We start from the raw sequence: 25,374 nt of genomic DNA, 5'->3' as shown, positions 1-25,374 counted from the left end.
CTTATAAAAATTCTAAACTGCTAAAGTCAACTTGAGTCTGGGTCGGGATAATTGATGTTACTCCATGTTTAGTTCGCGCATTTGACCTTCCAACATCGAGGATAAATATATATACAAAAAAATAAATATGGAATAAGTTGCACGGTAGGGGGTTTACCTACTTATACTTGCTTCAGGAATTAAAATAGAAAATTGGAAAACAAAACACGTGTTTTAAACATTTGTTTATCTATAATATCTTCTTATTTTATGTATTTACAGAAATGTTATAACCAATATTTAAAATGAATGCTTTAAAGTTAAATTATCTGTACTCAATATTAAAAAATGGAAGGAAAACAAATGCATTTTTTGCATATCGAAATTTTTCTGTTTCTGGGAGAAAATGTAACGCAGACGAATTCGTTGTGGAAAAGCTTACAGGAAAACAAGAAGGTAGTGTGGTTTAAATTCTATTTTATCAAGTATAATTATAAAAAACGGTAAATTGCTGCAAAGTGCTATATCACTTTAAAGGTTAATCAATTTATAAACTAAACCAATTTCCATTGTTTTGTAGGCATTGTTGTATTTGGGATGAACAGAGGAAAAGCGAAAAATTCCATAAGCAAAAGTTTAGCAGCTTCTGTGAGTTTTTTTATATATTTTTAGAAACAAATTAATTATTTTATTGCATATACTACCTTAAAAAACAGTTTATTCAAAAAATTGTGCTAGTACAATTTTTGCTAATTTTAAAGTTTACTTAATATTTTTTTAGATGACAGATGCGATGGAGTCAGTAAAATATGACACAAATGTAAGAGTATTAATTGTTAGAAGCCTTGCTCCGGGCATATTTTGTGCAGGTACTATTTGATACTTATTTTTTAGTAAATTTGTTTTACTATTAATTTTTCATTATATTGTGATAATTAATCCATGTTTTTACCTATTTATATCCCAATATTAACAGGGGCTGATTTAAAAGAAAGAGCTACAATGGCACCAGAAGAAGTTGGTCCCTTTGTTGGAAAGTTAAGACAACTAATAACTAACATGCAAACCCTCTCAATACCTACTATTGCAGCTCTAGACGGGACTGCAGTGGGCGGTGGATTGGAAATGGCACTGGCTTATGATATAAGAGTAGCAGGTTAGTAATAATAATTACATATTTCTTACCTTTTTTTAGAGATGTTTAATTTTTTTAGCTATTTAACATATAAAGATTTGCTTATCAGTGTTATTATGTATGTATCAAAATTATTTAATAGTTTACACTTATTTTTTATTATTTTTAAGCTTCAAATGCAAAACTTGGATTGGTTGAAACTAAACTTGCGATTATTCCTGGTGGAGGTAAATGCAAACAGTTTGTTATTTTTAAATTACCTTTTACTTTAACCTAGAATTAAAGTTCAACAAAAATACTATTTACTTTTAGGTGGGACACAAAATCTAGCCAGGGTTGTAGGACCAAGTATTGCCAAAGAACTGATTTTTACCGGAAGGGTATTAGATGGTGAACAGGTAATATTTACATTTTTTTTGCTAAATATTTACATTTTTTTTGCTAAATATTTACATTTTTTTTGCTAAATATTTACATTTTTTTATATATCTTAAAATATTAACTTTGCTTTATGTTTATGTTACAGGCATTAAAGATAGGATTAGTAAACCATGTTGTTGAACAAAATGGCGATGGTGATGCAGCTTATCACAAAGCTCTACAACTAGCTGAAGAAATTGTCCCACAGGCCAATATATTATTGTTTAAAACTTCAGCTTTTTAAGCATTATTATATTGTTTATATCTTGTATAATTGCATAAACTATATAAACTAGTTAATGATACTTCATTATACACACTAGTTAATAGCTGCAACCTTTAACAAATATTTGGCCATATAACAATTTTCCCGCATTACAAACTAGCGATTTTTATTACATATATATATCGTCCACTAATACCCATATATATCTTCCACTAAGCTTCCTTATATATAAATTGGAAGCCTTTGATCTTTGTTAATCTTGTCTATTAATTTAAACAGGGTCCCATTGCTTTAAGAATGGCAAAAGAAGCAATTAACCGGGGAATTGAAGTTGATCTTACTTCAGGACTAGCTTTTGAACAAGCATGTTACGCTCAGGTATTTATTTGTTTGATTTTTTTTATTGAATATTTAATTTATATATACATAAGAATACAGTAAATTTATTAGTCTTTCAATGATAAATTCTGATATAATTAATATTCTCCGAAAACCTTTTTAAATTAAAAATAAATATATTTTTAAAATGGTGATCACTAATTGGTAATAAAGTATTATATCCGGCGGCGAATTTTAAAATAAACTTTAAATATAGAAAGTAAAAGATAAAAATCAATAAAAGTGTTGCCAAAATAAATTTAACAATATTTCGTTCCTAAAAATGAGTCGTTTGGCCACAAAAAATGTGATTATTTAAAATACGTTAATTTTATTGAAAACAAAAATTTAAGACAATTTAAAAACAAAAATTTTAAAAGAATTAAAAAATTAAATTGTTAGTTTATATATTTAAACAATTAAAAAAAAATAAAAATATTTTTTTTGTTAGGTCATACCCACTAAAGATAGACTAGAAGGTTTAAAAGCTTTCAAAGAAAAAAGACCTCCTAATTATAAGGGACACTAACAAAAAATGAATAACAAAATTTAAATTAATAAATAAAAAAAATAATGTTTAATTTATTTATTTTATAAGAGTCATATTGTGTGAATTTAAAATCGAATTACTACCAAATTTATATTTTTCAATTATTTGCAAATTTTTATTGAATATTTAATAAAAAAATAATTAATTAAAATAAATTAAATTTAAATGTAAACTTTTTCTGCCTTTTATACAACAAAATATATTTATTTTATTATCCTAATACATTGCTTAATTAGAGGTTTGAAATTTTTTTTATATCTTTTTTTTGATTTTTCGCAAAAACGTTTACCTAGAAAAGTATATTAATAATTTGTGTGGGCGATTGTTTTGTATGGATCATGTCACTAAGCGTTAAGTAATGTCTTTAGTAACACCCCTACGTATTATATTACTCTATATTTGCATAAAAAATATTTTAGGTTGATTTATTTTAGTTTGGGATTTTTTTAAGCAAACTCTGGTATTTTTACTTTTAAAACTGTTAATGCACATTTGCGGCGCAGAATTTCCTACCGCGAGATGTTGCTAGAGTACTCCAACATTTAATGCAAAAATGGAGGTTTTATATCGCATTTTAAACGCGTGGTCGATAAAATAACTACAGCACGTGGCGTTGTCACATAATTTACATATAGTTTTATATCAATTTAAGTATAAACAATTGATTAACCGATAACCTTTATGGGTTATTACGTTTTTATGTTTGTATATTTTTATTTAAGAATTACGAAATAATTTGACCTAAGATTGGGTTCAACAAAGTTAAATTTAATTATATATTTAAGAGAAAAACTATAAATTTTTGTGTACAATGTCAAGGCGCGCCATTTTTATTAGATCAGTAAACCCAGTTTACCTTTAATCGTAAAATAATATTAAAACACAATGTGAGAAGTTTAATCTGGATGTAGATTAGAATGTAATCCACTGACTAAATCTGGTTAGAACATAGTTTTAAAAAAAAGCTTATTCGTTGAAAAAATGGATTTGAAAAATAATCGTTAGAAGTTAAATAAAGTTTAAATTGAATTAAAACGATCCTTTACTCGCCTTGGACAAATATACAACGCCCTTATACTTACACACTAACAATAAGGTCCAAACTAAAGCTCTATAGAACGAATATTAGCCCTGTCGAGAATTCAAATGGATGACAAATAAATTCAAACAACTTGAGAAAGCGGAAGACAAATATTGCGCGGAGTTCTAGCCTAAAAATGCCCAATCATAATGACCAACGTTTTTACAAATAAATTTGCACTTTAATCCTTTATAACTTTGGACAAATATTACATTATAGAAGCATATATAACCTCTTTGAAGCAGCGCCTATTTTTAGATTAATTACATTGCTTTAAACAGTCGATGAAAGCAAATATTAGGTAATTTAAACGGGTTTTAATATGAACGAAAACGAACAATAGAAAATCGCGCTTGGGTCTTATATACTGGTCTTGTCTAAATCCCCACCTGCAGCTTAGATTACCTTCGTCCCTGTGTAAATAAAAAAATATTAAAACCGGTTGAGTATAAATCGATTTTAGCGTATTGTGAATATTTAAAAAATACCACAGTTTATAATATTCTTAAAAATAAATTATAAAATATATTAAATTTTTTATTAGTAATCGTTTTATAAAATGGCAACACTTTATTTATATTTTATGGCCTACATATACACAGTAGCCTAACCAACATATTATGTAACTTTATGATTCACTACATAACTATTGTAAGGTTTCAAGGTCATGTAATCATATAATGAACCTCTAAGTAAAACATATAAACAAAAACATACCTTAAGCTTGCTAAGATTTTATCAAAAACTTGATCGTAAGTTTCGAGAAATTTCGTGACTGTCACTTAATATACAATCTTATGTAAGCTGACCTTAACTTTAACCTGTTACGTAAACGCGCATTTTTCGCCGAAAACTAGAAAATGATGTTTTCTCATGCAGGTATCAGGGCGGATATTAGCACACTATTTATTGATTGTAGATAGCTATGCCAACATCTTGCCATAAGACCTACTGCATTAGGTTTTTCTCCAGTTTTTTTGCCTAAGCGGGATATGATTTTGAACATTTTTTAGACTACGCAAAATACATATTTATTGGATTTTTTATGATATTTAAGTTTTAAAACAGAATCGCTAACCGTATCATAAAGGGGTTTGTGAACAATGGAGAATTATGTAACACCTCCTAGTCACGAGTTTTTTTTATGCCGCGTTCTCCTCACCTTAAGTTCGGCTTCAAAACCCGGCATTTTGCCAACGAAAAACCCGTATGATCTTCAAACTAAAGCGGGTTCGGTAACCCTTTAGGCTACTAGAATGTAATGCAATACAACTGACGCACAGTAGTGCGGTATTCGACGCAGTAGCAGTCGAAATAGACTAAAAATAAGCAGCGGTAACCGTTTCAATTGCTCTCATTTTATACCATTGTCTGTGAGGAATTCGCGTCTTAAAATAGTAATACGTTGTCTGTCACGTTGCCAAAAGATTATGAATTGACTTTATTTTTAGATTTTAACCGTGAAATATTAGACTTGAATATAAAAACCGTATTTTATCGCTTATAGGTTTAAGGTGTTACAATAAGTCGTTATAAATTTTGATGTAAAATTAATAATTAACCTGTTAAGTCTACGGAAGCGTTATGTTTAGGCGCTATATTTCACTTTTTATCTTAACCAAATAGATTAGGCAAAATTACAAAAAGTAGGTTAAATTATTACAAAAAAACACTCAAATATGGTTAAAATGTGAAATATTAAGAAAATCATATAATCATAGAATATTATATTAGTATTAAACTATTAATATGTATAAATACATTTTATAGCATTTAAATAAAGACAAATAAAAGCCTAGTTACCTTAGTTATGTCCCTTTTTCCGAACTGTGTACCCAAAATTTCATTGACCCGAATCTTATCGTGACCAGTCGATCTTACACAAAAAGGACACCAGCCTGATCGAAGACAGCAACGTGCCGAAATAAGAAAACTTATCAAAATCCGTGGTTTTAATGTATGTCACTATAGTGAACCACGCCTGTTAGTTAAACGTTCGGCGTGCCTTATGTTTGCTTATTACTCTCGCGTTGATAACCAGTCATTATGATGAACGCTATACCAGCACGAGATTCAGTTATACAGCTAAAGAGAGCACCCTCAGTCAATATTAGCCAAGCCGTTTTAGCCTTACTAACAATGCTACGTGCCTGTACTTTTCTAAGCGACTGTTTGAATGCTATAATTGAACGCGCTCACAGCCTACACCTTATGAAAAGACCTGTACGAATTTTTATATTCAATAAAATTTTGAATAACGTTCCGCCCAAATCGAATATGCAGAACAAAAAACCTGAGTCGCTTTCTTTCTTTACAAGTCTTTAGGACCTAATAACATGAATCTTTTTCAGATCGTTAAAAAACCGACAATGGCTTGCGAATACCCAAAATTAGACCCGCTCTTTTTTCTGTGAATTTTCCCAAAAAGTGATTTTCACCTTACCGGTATAATGAATGAGGTTGTCGTAGCAACGTCAACACAAGTTATAATAGAGCAGGGTGAGCATTACCTATTATGTAAGCTATATATTATATTATTGTAGCCCTATAAGTATTTTATTAACAAATTAGATATACCAACTTGTTAGAAATATTCTCCTGTTTCTGGAAAACTCGTTAAAAATTTTGAATTAAAAAAATGGCGCCATTTTACCCATAAAATAAACTGATCTTCAGCCTCATATAAAATACACATCAAACCAACTAGTCATTAATTTTGTCGGCGCCTAGGAAAAAATTGATTATATAATTACAACCAAACGAATTTCAACTTCTATATTTCTTTACTACACAACTAAAATATATACTAATAAATAAAATGCCTTTGTTATTCTGTAATAGTAGGTATTCATAACCACGTGCTTTTTCTTTCTACGTGGCAGTCAACATTAGAATTTATTTTACATAGTTGCAAAGTAGTAAATTGTCTGTACATTCGTTTTAATCGTGTGTAAACAACCTTAAAATTCCTTCAGTTACGTCATACGAAAATAGTTTGAATAATCAAGCTATTCTCCCAACTTAAACGGTCACGCATTCGGTTAGCTTTACAGTTATGTCAATGCTATTACCACTGGAATCTAAATATTGGTTAATCTATTTAGGTAACAATTTAACACTTAATTTTAATCTTATTCTTATAACGGAAAGATATGATCCAAATCCCTCTATTTTTAGAATTTATTTTTAAATTTAACTTTCAGAATATTTCATGGACATTTCGTAATCGAAACGATTTAAAAATACATTTTTATAGGTTTTTAATATAGGTGCGTTTTGTTTTAGATGTTTATCAAATTTTAACATCCCATTAATCTTGTTTTGGGCGATTTTTAGCACACACCCTTATGATTTAGTGCTTAACTTTTGTTTGGCTAAACAAACATAAAAACTGCTTGCTTAAAATTAAAACTTTGACCTCATAAAACACACAATCACCCTTATTGCGTCATCCTTTCAATGACTAGACAAAAATTGGGGTTAAAATTATTGGGAATAAATTAGTTTACCTTAATATAGAGTTATAACTACAATAATACTTTATCACAACATGCGAGCGCTTAGCTTGACCAAAGTTTGTTGCTACCTGTTAACAATGTCTAGTTGTTTTAACTTACTTGTCAGTTGATTTTGTATAGCAAGCCTTTGCCTCATTTGAACACAGGCTAAAAAATGAGTTTTTCGTGTATGTTAAATCCTTTGGAGTATTCAAAAGGGTGCTCTACGTGCTTTCGAATACTTGAAACCTTAAAAAAACTTTCTCGTAAAAAGCTTAATTTTTGCTTGTTCAAAAAAAACGGGACTTAATTCGAAAAAAACGGTTTTTGTTATAACACAACGGGTTAGAAAACTGTTTAGATTTTCTTTGTTGAAACAGGCTTGCTAAAAACCACAAGGTGTACTTGAAATTTGTTAACCAAAATTCCCAACCAATTTCTACGTCATTAATTCTAAATTAACGTCACTCAACTTGACCACATAAAGTAAAATGCTTCTCCAAATGCGCAAGCAGTATATATTAAGCAACAGAAAAACACGTTATTTTCTGTTTAAGGTGTAGGGTCAAAATAACGTCTCTGTTTTTAGCACCTTATAAAGGTTTACACCTGCGTTTTTGATGAACTAAACTACCGAAAATATAGGAACTAAAATTATCCTAAAAATACTTAAAAAAATTTTAGTGACGATTTACTTTTAAAGTAGTTTTAAAAAAACATTTTGTCTTTTTTTTATTGTAAATAGTCAGGTTAAATTACGGTATAATTACACAGTTTTAAAGTAGTTTAGTATATAGTCTTGATATTGCAATAAGATAAGTCTCAAAAGTTTATTTTCGTTTTCAACACTAAAGTTAAATACGCATAACGATGCGGCTATTACTCATCTAAACTCGTTTGACACCTTATCATACATAATAAAACAAACTATTAAACAATAATTAAACTTTAAAACTTACCCGAAATTTAAGACCAAGACCTAAGCGGAATTGTCGCTTACTTAGTTCTTAGTAATTCTGGTTATAATAAAACGACGAAGAGCAGTTAACAGAGCATAGGGGTTACGCAATTACTTGGTGTGTAAGCCTTCCACTGAGCCGAATCGAAAGCAAACATACCCGTTCTTTACTCGACACTCTTCTGGCTCAAGTGGCCATGTTTGTTGAACACGTGGTGCTCATTTACGTTTACCTAACGGGTCCTGACTAGTCTGAGTTTTGTGTGTACTTTATTTTTTTTAATATACGAATTTTAAACCGCGTTTGACAATGCGTTGCTCAAGTTGGGCCTGACTGGCTACGAGATTACACATCTACACGATTTGAACATAATAACTCACAGCTTTGTTAAAGTACAAAAGACCTACACTTACTAACCCCTAATTTAAACCCACTAACTTTAATATTCGTTTTTACACAGAAGCTGTAGACATAAAGGTGTATTTACCGTCTGTGAACTGGCACAGTTATCGTTTATATCGAATCTGTTAGATCGCATCGTTATATATACGCTAGCATATTGCCTTAGGCGACGTAGAATGCTTGAAACGTTACCTGCCGTTTTACGTTCAACGTCATGAAAATAAAACCCAGCGTAGTGTAACAAAACGATCTGAAGCCGGTTTAGCGTAGCGTACGCTTAGGCCTAAGGCTAAGCTACCCTGTCTGCTCAACTTTCTGACGCAGCGTTCATACGCCGTGCGTCACCGGCTAGCTAAAAATATCACAAGTTTTAGCATCAATTACTTGCATTATAAAACTTATCGCCCATAAACACATAATTTTTCCGGAAATTTTTTCGAGATGAAAACACAGATATTTTTAACATTTTTGGGAATTTTTTTCTTCAACACATGGGTAATTTTGTTGCGTTTTTGTTGATGTATATAAGGTTAAAAGTGAATAATTTCTTGTTGATGATTAAGTTTTATAACCATGAACTTTATAACTAATGCAAATCCGTTGGTTACATATCAAGAAAAAACTATTTTTAAACCACAATTTTTTTAAAACCATTGTCTTCAAATTCCTATACTATTCTTAATAAAACACTAGAATACCTATAATATCTTTTATTATAAAAATAAAACTACAAACTTGTTTGCAATGAAAATTTTATTAAATACTAACACACTTTAAAAATATTTTTTAAAGTATCAAATTTTTGTAAATATTTTTCCTTTTTTTGTGAATAGACTTATGGACTATGAAACTTCTGTTTGCTGCTTAAACAGGTCGAACCATAATCGAAAATGTCATCAGTTGGTTACTCTAAATTTATGAATCATAAATGAAAAGTAGTAGGGTGTTTTCATTCCTTGTCTTAAAGGTTTGTTTTCAACTAATTCCTTCCTATAACATTTAAATGTTTTTGTCAATTCACATTTATAAACGACAACAACAAAATATGAATGTCCTCGGTATTTTGCATTACTCAAAATCGGTTGAAGCTACCGGTTTAATAAACATAGGCTTAAGGCTTCACCTTTTATGTGATTTTGTCCTGTTTGAATGTCAACTTAAATGTCATGCGTAAATTTATAAATATCACACTATAAGTTTATTAGAATACGCCTTGAAATGTCAATTTAACGTTTCCGAATAGATAAATCAAATAAATGACGCAAAATCGCCCTAGATTTCACATAAAATTCCAATTCATAATTCTAACGTATTTCTCTAATTGATTAATCAATAGAATCATAAAAATTTTTTTGTCTAATAATAAAATCGAATATTTTTCCCAACGTCACACTGTTTTAAATGTGTCGCTAATAGCTAACGCGGTTAATTGAATTACGCTTGCAAAGTTCTTGTCATTGCTTTCTATTTTTACCTGAACGCTTTCGTAAAATTTGCCGCCGAAAATAGAAAGTTTGACGCAAAACGTAACGTAAACAGCGACGTTAATTTGACTCATGCTGCAGGCAAGGTCTCAGCCTTTGCTACTGTTGGTTACACTTCGTCAGGTGAATCGTACTTGCAGAGGATGTTAAGTTCAGTATCATAAAATTATATTAAATTTTGCTCAAATTATCTTATATATATCATCTGTATGTTACTAAAATTTAAAGGTTTAACGACTATATATATTTTACATGCAAAGCAATATAAAAGAATTTATATTTTCAGAGATAAAGTTATGTCGAAAATTTGACTCTTTTGCATCATCTTGTGGCAAAAGTTGTGAGGAGTTTTCTTGTTGATGATAATCCAACAAGTTTTGAACTTGCACCCTTTTATCTTTACCCCAGGTATTTATTTATTAAGTTAAAATTAGGTAAATAATGGTAAAAAATAACAGAGTTATTACTAATGTTTACTCTGTCGATAAATGTAAAGTTTGTTATAGAAAGCCCAAAAACTACAATGCATATTTAAAAATGGCAAAATAATAATAAAAAAAGATTGAGAAAAATACATATATGGCATTTTTATTTAAAATCTTAAAAATATTGTTTAGTTTTTATAATGATCAAATACCTATTTATACATTATTGGAAATTGGCCATTTTTAATTTATCACTTGTTTTTAGTTTTGTTAAATAACATAACACTTTATAAGGTATTACAAACTGAGCAATTAATATAAATGTTTTCGATTTAAATATAACATTTAGGTAAAAATAGCAATAATTGTTATCGTAAAATGTGGCGTCATTTTCCAAAACATATTTAACATACGATTAATTGATCAAATAGAAATCAATCTTTAAAAATAAACCGTACAAACGGAAGTTTAGTTTATTAATTATATACAATAATGCGATTAGGTAAAATACATAACATTTAATAATTTAAATATTTGTAGTATCGTGAAATTAATAACGCTTTTTAATCTAGCCTAAACTGTTATTTAAATAAATGTGTATTTTTACATATAATAGCAATTTGTAAAAGGTATATTAACTTAGTATGAAACGGCCTTTTTTTTGACATAAGATGATAATTTGCTATATAGATGTTTAAAGTTACGTTATTTGTTTAAATAAAAAAAATTAAAATAATTTAAGTATGCCGTGGCGACGATATTTACCCCGAAGTTCTGGCAGAAATCGACTTCCAAATCAAAATCTAACAGTAAAAATTACATAAATTAAAAAAAAAATTTAATTATTGTAACTCATTTTAAAAAAAGTTTTTTTAATAATTTAAATAGCGTTAAAAAAATTAAAATTACGAATCAAATTTTTCAGTTTTTTTACTCACTACTGCAAAAACAAAGTTTTGTATAAAATTTTGATTAATGAACATCGGGAAATGAATTTATGTCATATAATGATCGCATTATAATCTATTTAAATACACCTGTATACATGTAAGCTCTTATGTGACTAATACAACTTTAAATCATGGTTGGTTATAACTACTTACAGAAAGCACTACAGGAATATGTATTGGGCAATCCTGGATTAGATGAAGCAGGTTATGGTGAGATAGAGTTTCGAAATTTCGGATCAAGAGCTACTTATTCTCCGGTATGTCTTAAATGATTCTTGTATTTTAAATTCTTTATTTGACCTTGGTGTACAGGGTTTTTATAGTTATAACTTTTATTTTAAATTTTTATATAATGTAGTGCTTATGTTACTGTTACTAACATAAATACAGAAATACTTGTTAAGGTTAGTTTTTGTTGGTAACCTAAGTTATGATAACGTGTTTTTTTTAATTAAATTAACTTAGAAATTAAATAAAATATTAAAACAGACTTTTACAAGTTATTAGTTTTGGATAATAAATGTTGTATTCTAAATTTTAAATATTTAATTTTATTTTAAATTTACAAAGTTATAAAAATTAATTTTTTATTTATTTAAAACTTAAAAAATAGAACTGCGTTTGACCTAAACAAACTTATCTTTTTTTATTTGTAATTTCAATGTCAGACAATTAATCAACTTTATCATCGTTATAGTACATTTCCTGCCAGCCTTCGACCGACCCAGAAATCGTCTGGAATTTATTTTTTGAGCATTGGTATCTTAACTTACCTAACATAGTAATATGTGTTGCTGGTGAGTTGACAAAACGGGAAAGTGCTTGGAATAATGTTATGGGGGAGACTTGGATAGTTACGACCGGATCTTCACCGGCACATACGATATCTAGTGCTTGTACTATTGGTGTAGTGGCGTCGGAGTCTGTTTACGATTTTGATGAAGCTTTTACTGTGGACCACCAAAACGTAAGGAGCTTAATTAAAGTAGTTTTTGGCTTTAGATCTACTGGCAATTTGCACAACACATTAAAAATCACTTAGGCCTGATGTGAATTATAATAATTTTTATTTGTATTTATCCTCGGGGTCGGAATGTCGAATTTACGACCTAAACATAAAGTTACGTTAGTTACCCCGACCTAGTCTCGAGTTGCCTTCGACAGTTTGGAATATTATTGATTATATTTGCCCGATAATTATGCTGCTGATTAAGTGCTGGCTCAGCAAGAGTTTATATTTAAACACTTTTTTATAGCACCTTACTCAAGGGCGCTACAGCCTAAGAGCATTAAGGGTCGAACCAAGGACCTCATGACGAACCAAGGACCTCGTGTGCCAAGTGTTTTGGCTCTCACTACTTTGCCTGTAAAATTGTTTTAATGTATCTTAGTCATTACATTAAGTATGCCATACTATAGTCACCAAGCCTTATCATATTAAGAAGGCACAAGTAATTAACTACTTGTATTATTTTACTAACTACATTTGATTTTAGGGAAAATTTCCCGCTTTATACAACGGAAAGAAGAACGCAAAGGCCCGGGAAAAATCACTCGATCATACGCACACTCACTTTATATTCGTGAAAGGAAATGAAACGGATGCTGCTAACTTCAGGAACGAGTTGTTAAATTTTATCGGTTCTGTTCCAACTGAAATGGACGCTAGTTTTACAAAATGTAAGTCAACAATTACTTCTTATAAAATAAGCACAATTATAAACCTTTATTAATTCTAACACTTCAATAATCATCTTTCTAAAAAATAATTTTTATTAAAGTTCTCTTATATACAATTAATTTCAGTTGCTTATTACATTTCCAATTACTCTGGTTTACGTTTTATAAATTTTATTTTATTTAATTTTTTTAAGTTGTTACAATCCCTGTGCTTGTCATGCTTGTAAGCGAAGAAACAAATGCCTTGATACAAATTGCTCGATCCGGATTGGCTGAACACCCGGTTGTGATCGACCAATCAGCGGTCAAAACCACAGAGTTACTCTTATGGAGTTCCAACAACAAAAAAGGGTAAGTTTAAATTTGATTTGTTAATTAAAATTTTTTAAATTTTTTGTTAAAAAAATTTTGTAGAGATTTAACGATGCTTGATCGGCAGACATTTATGTACTGCCAATCTGTGACGTCAAAAATCGGTGACGTAACTGAGGTCGACTTAGTGACGCGATGCTTGCGCAAGTGGATGAATAACGACAGCGCAGTAAAAAAAATTAAACTAAAAAAATTGCTTAAAAAAAATTTGTAAAGAGAAAAAAAATTAAAAAAGAAATATATATTTTAAGTTTAGTGAAAACTTTATGTTATTTATTATTTAGCTTTTTATTTTTTTAGTATACGCTCTACCCTTCTTCTAAATTAACCAACCTTCATTCTGCATTCCTGGCTGCTGTTGTAAAATGTAAGAAAAGTTTTTATTTTGTTTATTTAAATTATTTTTAAAAACAATTTTTTACGATACTGTTGCTTGTGACGACCTTTATATTTTTAGCTAAAAAATTTGCTTTCCGGTCTCAAATTCGGTTAGCTTTATCTTGGGATAGAATGGACATAATCAGAATACTGCTTACATCACGAGAACATTTAAAAGTAAATATTAAAACTAATTTTAAACTTATAAAAAATCAACTATTTCATATTTTGTTTGTAGAAAAAATTTGTGTTTTCTTTTTTATTTAGGAAGACGTGGAATATATTAGTTTGTACTTGATTATGGCTTTGTCACTCAATAGGTCTTCGTTTATTGAATATTTGGACAAGATAGGAATCAACGCCGCGGCTTCACTGACAGTCAACACATTGTGGTCCTTGTATTTTAGGGTCAGTTTAATTCAGTTAATTTTAAATGTTACTGTGCAGGCTAAAATAATATATTTGTTGATATCTATTGCCTTAGTCTTTAAAAAAAATGAGTTGCTTATGTAACGCAATATATATAAAATGCAATACTTAACAACTTGTTTTGTTATTTTTCCAGGCCTTGTTTAAAGATGAGTATGCTACTGATACAACAGTTGCTTTACGTCGAGTTTTAAACAACGATGCACCTAACGGGAAATTGTTGGCTGGTATTGGTCGGGTGATCAGTGATTTAACTAAACATGAAGTCAGTGGACTCTACACGGACACTTTGTATGAGTATCATGGTGCAGGTAATAACTAAAGGAGTTTTTTATTTGTTAAAACTTATGTTAATTTTAAATTAGGTAAAACTGTTCTTGCTTTACTGGTTGCAAATATAAAGCGTCAGTTACTATATCAATGCTACAAAAACCTAGCAGTTAAAATTTAATTTAAAATCTAACCTTTTAAATGCAGACAATGTTAGATAGGTGATTTTATTTTATTTGCTCATGGTGCTATATTCCTATTTTTAGAGAGACATTGTGGAAGAAGATCTACGGTGTTCTCAAACTATGATGACGATTCACCAACTGTGCCCTACCCTGAGCGAGATTTATTCTTATATTGTGTTCTCATGGGCAAAAAGGATCTTGCTTTGTTGTTTTGGAAAACTGGGGCAACTTTAATTGGTAAGTTCTAATTAGTTTTGTTAATTTCAAAGTCTTGGCAAGAGATTATGCCAAGTCTTGATAAGTTTGTTAGCCTCTTGATCGTTTTTAAGTGATTTTAGCATATAGACAAAGTTGTATTGGTTTAGTAAGTATCTAAAAATGTAAAGTTTTAAATGCTTTTTATTATAAGTTTTTTTCTTTTTTAGTGTCGTCTTTGGTTGCTAGTTCTATTACCAAATATCTTGCAGCCGATATTGAGCACGTGTTGGATAACGACTTGGCCGAAAAAATGTATGATGACTCAAGGTAAGTTAGAATCAAAATATGGCAAATTTAAGTTTTTTATTTAAACAAATTTTATTATTTTTTTTGGAATGCTATTTTAGATTTTGGGCTGAAAAAGCTGGTGTATTTTTGGACACATGTTTTAAAAAACAAAAAGCTGCAAGTTTATGTCAATTGACTCAGAAAGTTGATGTGAGTTAATACCCAATATTCATTAATACTCGTTAATACTTAATATACTTGTAAATTTATTTGTCCATCATCCACCTTTTAAACATTTTTATTTTGTTGTTTTTTGCAATTACTGTAACTGAAAGATTTTGTTTATTTTGTACATTAGATATATGGAGGTTGTTCAGCTATCAACATAGCCCATGCTTGCAAGCATCGCGAGTTCTTATCACATAGTGCTTCTCAAATATCTCTGGATTACATTTGGCATGGTGCAACTAAACAGGATGAACCATCATACAAGGTATGTGAAAAGTGCAGGGACTTATAAGACTAAGTGTTATCATGCGTGCAATTTAAGTAAGGTCAGATTGAAAATCGTCTTCTAAACGACAAAAAGACTGTTATCCTATAACAAAGTTGTATAAAACAAAGTTTTTGGGTGTAGGACAAATACCTACACAATATAAATATCTAAACATTCTTTCATAATCTCCAATGTTTCTACATTTTTTGTCGTAGACTGTTGTAGGAATATTATGTCCTTTAGTTGTTCCGTTGATTGGAGTAATTGAACGAGCTAACGGTAACGAAGAACCAGATTTAACGAAGGTAAATAACTCAATTTTGAACAGAATTTATATAAAAGATGCCTTTTAGTCAAAGCATTATCAAATAGTTATGTGTAAACCCTGCTACTGTGAAGATTTTAGTACATTAAGTACTACACAAAGATTAATGATATAACTGTATAAGGTAAGAGTCTAAAATGTGATATTTTGGTTTTTAATTAGAGCAATCGTTCGACGTTTATGTACACTGAGGCAATCAACAAGCAAAGTACTACTAGTGATCAAGGTAAAAAATTCAAAAATAAATGAAGAAACTTGTAGTAGAACTGTAAATCTTAAAATTGCTTCTACAAATAAAAATTTATTTTTAATTTTTTGCTGGGTCTAATTGTTCAATATAATGTTGTTGATATACTAGTTTTTTTTTTTTTTTCATTCTATATTTTCATTTCTATAAGGTTTAATTGGGGTGCTGTCAATATTAGAAGATGGTTGTTACAACGAAAATGGAGTTTTTATTCGACATAACTCAATAAGAAACAGATTTGTAAACTATTTAAGGGATATTTATGACTTTCTGAACTCGCCGAGAATCAAGTTCTACAACAACTCGGTAAATAAACTTAAGATTAGAGTTGTTACGATTTAACAGAATTTGAAGCAGTTAAAATGAAATTACAAATAACGAATTATTGAAATAAATATACTTTGCAAAAAAAAGAGCGTATAAGACTACAAATTATTTTTTTTTTGATCAAAACTTTTTTCTTTTTTTAGCTGTTCTTGCTTGTTGCGGTTGGCTTATTGTCATTTAATTTACTTGCAACTGATATGTTTCCAATAACCAACGCAGCATCAGAGAAAGTTGTGTCGATTATTTTGTTTTTGTATATGATTGGGCTGCTCTTTGATGAAATCAGACAAGTGAAGAATAATTTAAATTTAATATTTAATTTTTTTTAGATTAGTATCTTGATATTTTTTTTGTTTTTTCTTAATCTTAAGTATAATATCTGCAAACAGGCTTGCTAATATTGTTTTTTTTTTGAAAAACTTTTGATTCATAGGCAAATTATGTACAAAACTAGCAAAGATAACTCACGTCTAAATCGTGATATTGAGATATATAACATATATATAGTAAACGTTCTGACATGTAGATGGTGATTTCGGACACATCAGAGCAACCGTTTCGAGTGAAAATCAAAATTTGGTTTTCCAGTACTTGGAATAAAATGGATCTTATCATGCTAGTATGTTACTTGTCCGGTAAGTTATTTTGTTTAAAGTAATTTTAATTTAGTGTAGTGGTAAGAACACTTGGCTTTTGTAGTGGTTGGAACACTTGACTTTACTACATGGGGTCCTAGGTTTGATTCCTATTGCTCCCATGCTGTGGTGCTCTTACAGCTTAATAATTGGGCAATTATAATCTATAATATCTAAAACTGCCAAAGGTAACTAAAGACTGGGTCGGGGTAACTAATGTTACTCTATGTTTAGGCCGTGAAGTCGACCTTTCCAAATCGAGAATAAATAAATCTAAAAACCTTCGTTTTGATATTTCTTTAAATTATGTTGTAAATGCTTATTTGTGTATCTTATTATAGCTCAGGGCATTATGTGGTCGGGTGCCTTCAACACAACGACTTGGTACGTTGGAAAGTGCTTGCTCTGCATTGCTGTGCTGTGTCTATATCTCCGTTGCTTTCAAATGTTTCTGGTGTTCAAATACTTTGGACCTAAAGTCTACATGATGCGCCAAATGGTAGGTTGTGTCCAAAACTTGTTAAATTTTGTCCTTTTATCCTTTCAGTTGGAAGGTCGACTTCACGACCTAAACATAGAGTAACATCAGTTACCCTGACCCAGTCTCTAGTTGCCTGTGTCAGTTTGGGATGTTATTAATTATATTTGCCTGATAATTAAGCTGCTGATTAAGTGGTGACTCAGTAGGTGTTTTATAGTGTCTCACTTAAGGAAGCTACAGCATAAGAGCAGTGGGGATCAAATCCAGAAACCTTACCCAGATTTAACTTGAGATGTTTAGTTTACAACATGTTAATACTTAAACCATTTTATTTCTTGTTTCAGTTAAAAGACCTGATTGTATTCCTGGCCATAATGTGTGTGGTGTTCTTCAGCTATGGAACAATTCTGACTGCTCTTACCAACGAGCCAAACAAAAAAAGGTATCTCATAAATTAAACTAAGTAAACTATATGTGGCGGTCAAAGCAATAATAGCAAAACCAATAGGTTGTTATTTGTCAGTTTATTATTGTCTATCGTCGCCTTTTGTGTACAAACCAATTATAAAATAGATTTTTGTTTGATATAATAAAGCCACTTCGCTCTATCGAAACACTTTATACTGGTTTTAACTTTATGCAAAAAAAATACATGTAGCAAAGTTATCAAGGTGTTTTACCAACATTTTTAGAGAGATTGTTCTGCATGTAGAATCGGTCCAAGACTTTATATTCTTAATTTACAATCACATTATAAGAACCCCATATTGGCAACTGTATGACAATGCATTAGACAGAGCAGATCACGCCAAAACAGGTAAAATATACAACTATAAATTGTTGTGCTATTAAAAATCGTTTATATTGTAAACTGGTATTTTGTTTTAAGAAGTATAGTTACAGGTTTTAAAGCATAGTTTTATAAAGTTAACTTAAACATAGAGTAACGACTTAAACATAGGGTAACATCAGTTACTCCGACCCAGTCTCGAGTTGCCTGTGGCAGTTTGGGATATTAAAGATTATAATTGCCCGATAATTATACTGCTGATTAAGTGCTGACTCAGCAGGAGTTCATACCGTTTATAGCGCCTTACTCAAGGGCGCTACAGCATGAGAACAGTGGGGATTGAACCCACGACCTCACGTGTGGTGTAGCAAGTGTTCCTACCACTACACCACGCTGTCGGTATTGTAGCTTGCGAATTGTTTAAATGCAAATATTTACTAATCTTTTGGGAAATATTGTTTATAGAATGGCCATCGTTAATTCGAGCAATTGTGACAGGGTTTTACATGTTGTTCTCCAATATTCTGATGTTAAACTTACTTATTGCCATGTTCAGGTAACTATATTATCATGTCAGACATAAAGACTTCAATTTTGCCATTTTTAATAAAACTTTTACCCTTTCTTTTATAGTTACACATTTCAAAATATCCAAGACCACGCGAACATTTTCTGGAGTTTTCATCGATTTGATGTAATCGAAGAATTTTGCGATCGACCTTGGATTCCCTCACCTTTTGTGATAGTTGAGGATATAGTTAGAGGGATACAGTGGCTCAAGGGAGGCCACGGCCCAGATTCACCGTTCAGTAAGTACTTTAATTATTTTTTTAATGTCTTCAAATTGCTACATTTGTATTGGAAGGGGGTCGACTTCATTGCCTAAACATAGGATTTTAAAAAACCTTCCTAAAAACCAACACAACACTTAATGAACACTTAAACCTCATTTTCTGTAAAAAAATGCCGGTAAATTTATTAGATTTTAACCCCTTTTTATTTTTTCTAGAAACCGAGTGCTCCGAAGAGCTGCAAAGAATGTTAAAGGAATTCGAACATGACATAATAGAAGAAATGGAAGCCGAAAATGAAGAGGAAAGCGACCTCGCCGACACTTTGATGAAAATCAAAAAGGGGTATGTTTAAAAATTTTTTTTAATTTGTGAGTCAAATTTTATAAAAATTGCCCTAGATACTTTTTATAAAGTTTTTTTTATTAACTTCCAAGCTTTAGGTTTGCTGTTTAATTACAGCTGTTTCTAACTTTTAAAACAAAATTCATGACTTTAAATTGCGCCCTCTCATTTTTATACGTTTAGTTATATAACAAAATGGTTATCTATCTTATAGTCAGGAATTGGCTCAACATGACCTTGCTGAAGTAAAAGCAGAACTGGCCAAGCTTATGCATGATGTAGCAGCATATCCTGTTGAAAATGAGCTAGGTATAAATACATAAAAAAAACGTTTCCGTGCAAAGAATGTCATCTTTTATCATTGTGTAATTTTTGGAGATAATAAATTGTGTATTTGAAATTATACTGCCGCGTGATGGCGCTGATGGGCGCTTTATTAAGAGTCATTTTCGTAGACTTTCATTCCTTACAGACCCAACATGTTGAATGTAAACAGTTTAATTAAATGTAAATACATGTTATGGCTTTTGTATTCTATAGCATAGACCCTGTATTTTAAAGATTATCCGACATAATTAAAATCCCTTCCGTTTTACGAAATCAAATTTACAAGTCATAGGATTATTGGGAAATTATAGACTGCCTAAATACCACTTAGGTGTTATAATACATACCCTTTTCAGACGCGTTGATTAAAACATGAAAATTATCTTGTATTCGAGACAGGGAGGATAATAGATTAGGAAATATTGTGGTTAATGTATTGTGTTACGCACTTACTTTAATACTTATTAATTAACAGGGTTTTAATAAAGGCTTGGGCGGGAAATGTTATAGGGAAGCGCTTCCACAAACTTCGTCACAAGTTGGGCGTGTAAATCGGGGTCAGAATTTTTTTTAAATACCAAAAATGGTACTTCTTGACTTTAGTATAAGCAACTGGTAATTATTAAATTTTAAACCCTTAAAGCTTATACAAAAATGTTGTTAATACGAATATTACTTTAACAAAAATGGTATAAGCAATTGGTATATAGACAAAACCCACAAAATGCCTTAATTTAAAAATGGACTTTTCGAAAAAATAAAAACAATCAACGGCCTTAAGGCTGATTTCTTGAAACGTAGGAATGCCAAAATCTCAAGCAATTAACGTTTTGCACTTTGTACCTATACACAACTACTTAAAATTCACACTGTTTAAAAACAAGAAGCCGAACTCGTAGTGTAGTATGGTAGCAACACAAAAATATGTATCTCGCTTGCTTGTTTATTGATACATCAATCCAAGCCCGTGTTATAAAAAGCTAGTTAAGTTGCCAGTCAGGCTTAGCCGTTTAATCGTTTAATTAGATAAGTGTGGTAACAGAATACGGGAAATTTAAGAAGAAAACTCGTCAGTCGAGGTATGTTATTAACAGAATACGAAGAAAAGTGTGTGGGTTTTTTAAAAATCATTATAACCTACTTGATAAGGAAATTACAAAGCACGATTTATAGACTTTAAATTTTTTTTTATTTTAAACCATTTAAATTACCCTAGAGTTTTCATAAATTATTAAAAAATGATAAATGGCAAAATATTTAATTCTGGAATGGGGTAATGTAGTGAGAAACCTACTCCAAATCGATGAGAGTTAATAAAAGTTCACTGGGTTAAACCTTTAGCCTATGTTTCCAGGGGTCAAAACGGTGCAAAATATTTATTTAGCATTGTTAGGACTTAAAAAGAGTAATTACAGTCGACAATACCGTTACCTTTTTGTCAGGGCAACCCGTTGTTAGGTATTCTATAGCTTGGAATTTGAAATAGCTATGAATAAATAAAATGAAACCACTAACCGTTATTGAAAACCCTAATGGTAGGTTTTCTTTTACAACAGGACGCTCTGGCATTTTGCGGGGAAGGCCATTGTTAAACTTTTGCCAGCTCGGCGCCTTTAAATTTACCTGCCTAAAAGAGCTTGTCATCCATGAAAAAGTTCAATATAGAATTGCTCTAAAAATAGAATACTTGAAAGCAATTCCAACTCGGAAATACGCCCTTAGTTACTAGTTTAACCATAAAAGATTTAAGTCTACAATCTGTCGGTTTAATTAAAGAATTAATATAATACCCCGCGTAAAGTGTTCCCTTGTCAGATTGCCGCCTTTTTTCTATTGTCATAACTTTGATGCATTTGACGTTTTGGTGATGGCGGGCAAACGTTAGTAAGTAACAATAAATCACGTCGCATATTTTGCTGAAGTAGCCTACCCCTTAAACAAAGACATAAAACACATAGTAAAATCACCTACGCAAAGTGAAGCGATATTTAAAATCTTACGTTTTTACGCACGACTACAAACACTGTAAAAGCCGACGCCCCGCCCGACAATTGGTACTCATTTAAAACGGCTTTGATTTTAAATGAACCGTTCCAATTGACGTCATTTTTCATTTGTTCGCTAAGTACGTGCTGTTTATGAACCTAAGTTGAGGCTATGAGCAAATTACAAATTAACTAGACGGCAGTAAATATAGCCGCAAAAACTAATGTCATAATCGTAACCGAAAATGTCAATTGTGACCTTCCATAAATAGATTTCTATTAATGTTTAAGCTGTGTGACATAGCAACACAACAAAACAGCAAAACGCGTAACATTTTTGCTGGGTGAATTAAGGATTTTGCTAAAAATTGTAAGGTACTGCAATAACAAACCCCCTTTTTTTAAAACTCCATTTGTTTTGGCCTTGTGTTTTGTTTATTTATACAATTGTAGAAAAGTGATGACGCTGCATGATGGGGCGAAATTTTTTTCCATGTTGAAAACATTGCGCAAAAACCGATGTCACTTTAAGATTTTTATTTTGATATTTTTTTTACCGCGTCAGCCAATGTGAAATCAAATCAAATAAAAGTTGATTGCATCATAAACCTAGAGCAAACATTGCGTATTCTTTATTGACCAAGCAACTACATGATAGCGCTAATCAAGGATACTAAAAAATAGGAATTTTAGCGCTGCAAATTTTTTCAAAACACTTCATGGAATTGGTGTTGCGCCCCTTATAAGGATGCTGATTGATCGCACCATAACAAAACCACCGATGTTTTATGTTTCAAGATAGTGTAGATGGTTGTTTTGCTTACTTGTGCCAGTTTTCGAACACGATTTCACGCCGAAACGTGACTGCGAAACTCAGATCACGTGACCGCGTTTTTACGACGACGGCGGTGGCAACGTGTTTGTTATGGCAATCGAAAGCCGCGGAGTTTTCGCTAATTTTTTTTAAACTCCTATTAATTTTCGATTTTCGTTACTTGGAAAAAATGAAAGCGTTGTTAAACTGATGTTAGGCCCATTTTTCGCGGTCGTACGGGTTTGTTAAAATTATCAGCAATTTAGATGAACGTGCATTCGTTTGAACACGATTAAGGTATTTTAAGTCACGTAGGCTATTTTTTCCCTATTTTGTTATCTATGTTTATTGACTTTATTGTATATTTAAATATTATAAAATTTACTTTAAGTGATATGCACTTAAAACACGCAAAGTTTAGGTTATTCACTGATATAGTAGTTAACCTTTTTTTAATAGGAGTTTGATAAAAAGCCTTGATTAACTTGTGGGTTTATTTATTGTAATAAGTGGGTAATATTTAATGTTATTTTACGATCATAAAATTAATGTCGTGGTTTATTTTTCTTTTCGAAAAAACAAATATTTCTAAAAGTTTACAAAAGGGTAGGCGGTGGTTACGGCATGTTTTTAAGGGTATGACCTTAAACTAAGAAGCTTAAACTTCTTGGAAAGGAGAAGGGTTAAGTTAATGGGGGTGTTCTTTTCGTAATCACTAAATTATTTGCATTTTTCGTTAAAAAGATTCGAAAAGATAAAAGCTTGTGTTTTAAAAACACAGAAAAATTTCGCATTTAACCTTGTGCATTTCTTACATGCATTTCACGGGCGTTTATTTTACTTGAGAAAATTTTTGTTGTTAATATTTTAATTATTTAAGATAGAAATCGTATAAATAAATAGCGCCGTTAACGGTTTACAATAACATGCCAGCATTTGATCGTCGGTGCCTTATTCCACGAAAATAAACTATATAAACATGTAGGCCTAATTTTTGCTTACTTTTCCTAATTCGGCATGAAATCTGGCTTTATACAAAACCAAATTTTGTTTAATTTCAGATGATTTGATAACCTCCAGCAGGTCAATGACAACATTCAAATAATTTTGTTTCTAAAATCGTTATGAATATGAACTTGCGACTTCTATTTTTAACAGCGAAAATTAAGCAATTTTTTATCAATAAAAGTGCTTGTTTAACGAAAATTGTGCAAGATTTTTAAAATAGATAAGCGTTAAGGCAAGGTGGTCTTTACGGTTTTCGAAATTTTAAGTCGTGGTTTTTAAAAATTAATTAGTGTATTTTCTCTCGCCCTTTTTCCCGAAATTGCCGGGTAAACAAAAACAAACGAAACGGAGAAAAATGTTTACAAAAAAACCTCAAATTCCTAAAAGAAGATGTCAAATGTATGCAAATGCCATAAACTTAAGTAAACGATATACTATTACTTGTTTACCATTACTATTTCACGGTAAATTCCCTTAAAAGAGCTCCACCTTCATCTAAACGTGCTGGCTGTGGTCACAGAAAACCTTAAAATAGAAAACGAGCGAACTCTTAAAAAACTTGGTGTGTTATCGTAACTCTAGCCCTGTCCTTATTAAGTAAAAAAAGTCTTCCGCTGGGCCGGTGTAGTTTATTTTCTTAGCGTTACTCGATCTAATTTGCGAAGACCGCAAATTGCGAAAGGCGACATAGTTAAAGCATTAAACAACTGACTTCCTTCTAACTTAAATCGTTTTGTTGGTCTTCTATTTAGGGTTAAACATATAAATAATAGAGTTAACCGGTAGGGTCATATAGCAAATGTAGGATGGTATTGTTTACTTAAGTGGCCTCTATTTTTGTCCTTTATTGATTCACGGTGCCCAACTGACGTTTTTTCTAAATTTTGCTTTTCCGTGTGGCGCTTACGACCCTCACCACTTCCCTTGTCAAACCCAGTTTATTTTTTAAACAAATAAAATTTGTTGCTTTTTGTTGCGTAACTGTGAATAATTAGAAACATATATTTGGACAAAAATTTGCGGTCATTTTGGTCGTGGTCTTAAGTCTATTTTTTACGCAATAACAAGATGTATTTTTATTTTGATTCATTAAAGTTCTTGATTTATTTTTGTTAATAATTGGCTTCACGTAGAACTGGCTGTTAATTATAAAATGACATATTTGCCTTTTTTTTATAAACTGAAAAATTTAATTTCTAAATAAAAAAATCGCTGTTATTTTAGCAATTACAAAAACGGCGAATCAGTAATTATAGATTTTTTTTCGACGTGAATTATATTTGTTATTTTTTGGTTATTAAAATTTTTTTTTAAATATTTTTTATTTTATTTTTTTTAGCGTAAATTACGCTGGTAAAAATATTGTTAATTAAATTTTTTTTTTAATAAAAAAACGTTTTTTGACCGTGCGTTAAAACACCTAAAATAATATTTTTTAACCTATTAACTATTTTTTCAAACTTTGAAAAGAAAATTTAAAAGATCAAGTTTAAAGCGAACTAGTATCTTGTCATGTA

At 30.7% G+C, this 25,374-nt stretch overlaps 2 protein-coding genes across 3 annotated transcripts; both read left to right on the top strand.

Annotated features, from left to right (window-relative positions):
- Positions 1-267: 267 nt before the first annotated feature.
- LOC145744659 (methylglutaconyl-CoA hydratase, mitochondrial-like) lies at positions 268-2,762 on the top strand. The gene is made up of 9 exons (XM_082562566.1): positions 268-435; positions 560-627; positions 761-848; positions 956-1,135; positions 1,285-1,341; positions 1,427-1,512; positions 1,641-1,742; positions 2,040-2,138; positions 2,590-2,762. Exons 1-9 carry the CDS (start codon positions 285-287, stop codon positions 2,665-2,667), a joined length of 909 nt encoding a protein of 302 aa, XP_082418692.1. The 5' UTR covers positions 268-284; the 3' UTR covers positions 2,668-2,762.
- A 7,682-nt stretch (positions 2,763-10,444) lies between these two features.
- Positions 10,445-20,066, top strand: LOC145745640 (transient receptor potential cation channel subfamily M member-like 2). Of its 2 annotated transcripts, XM_082563772.1 has the most exons (26): positions 10,445-10,519; positions 11,642-11,743; positions 12,184-12,453; positions 12,983-13,166; positions 13,361-13,517; positions 13,581-13,707; positions 13,839-13,905; positions 13,996-14,093; positions 14,184-14,324; positions 14,482-14,656; positions 14,882-15,037; positions 15,226-15,325; positions 15,406-15,496; positions 15,645-15,779; positions 15,998-16,087; positions 16,270-16,333; positions 16,506-16,660; positions 16,825-16,971; positions 17,208-17,316; positions 17,658-17,815; positions 18,142-18,239; positions 18,490-18,614; positions 19,053-19,143; positions 19,221-19,396; positions 19,597-19,723; positions 19,938-20,066. In XM_082563772.1, exons 3-26 carry the CDS (start codon positions 12,322-12,324, stop codon positions 20,044-20,046), a joined length of 3,012 nt encoding a protein of 1,003 aa, XP_082419898.1. In that variant the 5' UTR covers positions 10,445-10,519; positions 11,642-11,743; positions 12,184-12,321; the 3' UTR covers positions 20,047-20,066. The 2 variants fall into 2 exon arrangements, with proteins under 2 accessions (XP_082419898.1, XP_082419899.1); XM_082563773.1 differs by lacking the exons at positions 10,445-10,519; positions 11,642-11,743; positions 12,184-12,453; positions 12,983-13,166; positions 13,581-13,707 and having other exon boundaries at positions 13,369-13,517.
- Positions 20,067-25,374: the final 5,308 nt, after the last annotated feature.

This window comes from Corella eumyota, chromosome 3 (assembly GCF_963082875.1).
Source record: "Corella eumyota chromosome 3, kaCorEumy4.1, whole genome shotgun sequence".
Classification (NCBI taxonomy): Eukaryota; Metazoa; Chordata; class Ascidiacea; order Phlebobranchia; family Corellidae; genus Corella; species Corella eumyota.
The sequence above is the reverse complement of the archived record's forward strand: the minus strand, read 5'-3'. Positions and strand labels throughout refer to the sequence as shown.

Coding starts and splice junctions, on each gene's coding strand:
- LOC145744659 (XM_082562566.1), top strand. CDS start 285: ATGAATGCTTTAAAGTTAAATTATCTGTACTCAATATTAAAAAATGGA. Junction 628..760: donor GCAAAAGTTTAGCAGCTTCT/GTGAGTTTTTTT, acceptor ATATTTTTTTAG/ATGACAGATGCGATGGAGTC. Junction 849..955: donor TCCGGGCATATTTTGTGCAG/GTACTATTTGAT, acceptor CAATATTAACAG/GGGCTGATTTAAAAGAAAGA.
- LOC145745640 (XM_082563772.1), top strand. CDS start 12,322: ATGGGGGAGACTTGGATAGTTACGACCGGATCTTCACCGGCACATACG. Junction 14,094..14,183: donor CATCACGAGAACATTTAAAA/GTAAATATTAAA, acceptor TTTTTTATTTAG/GAAGACGTGGAATATATTAG. Junction 18,615..19,052: donor AGCAGATCACGCCAAAACAG/GTAAAATATACA, acceptor TATTGTTTATAG/AATGGCCATCGTTAATTCGA.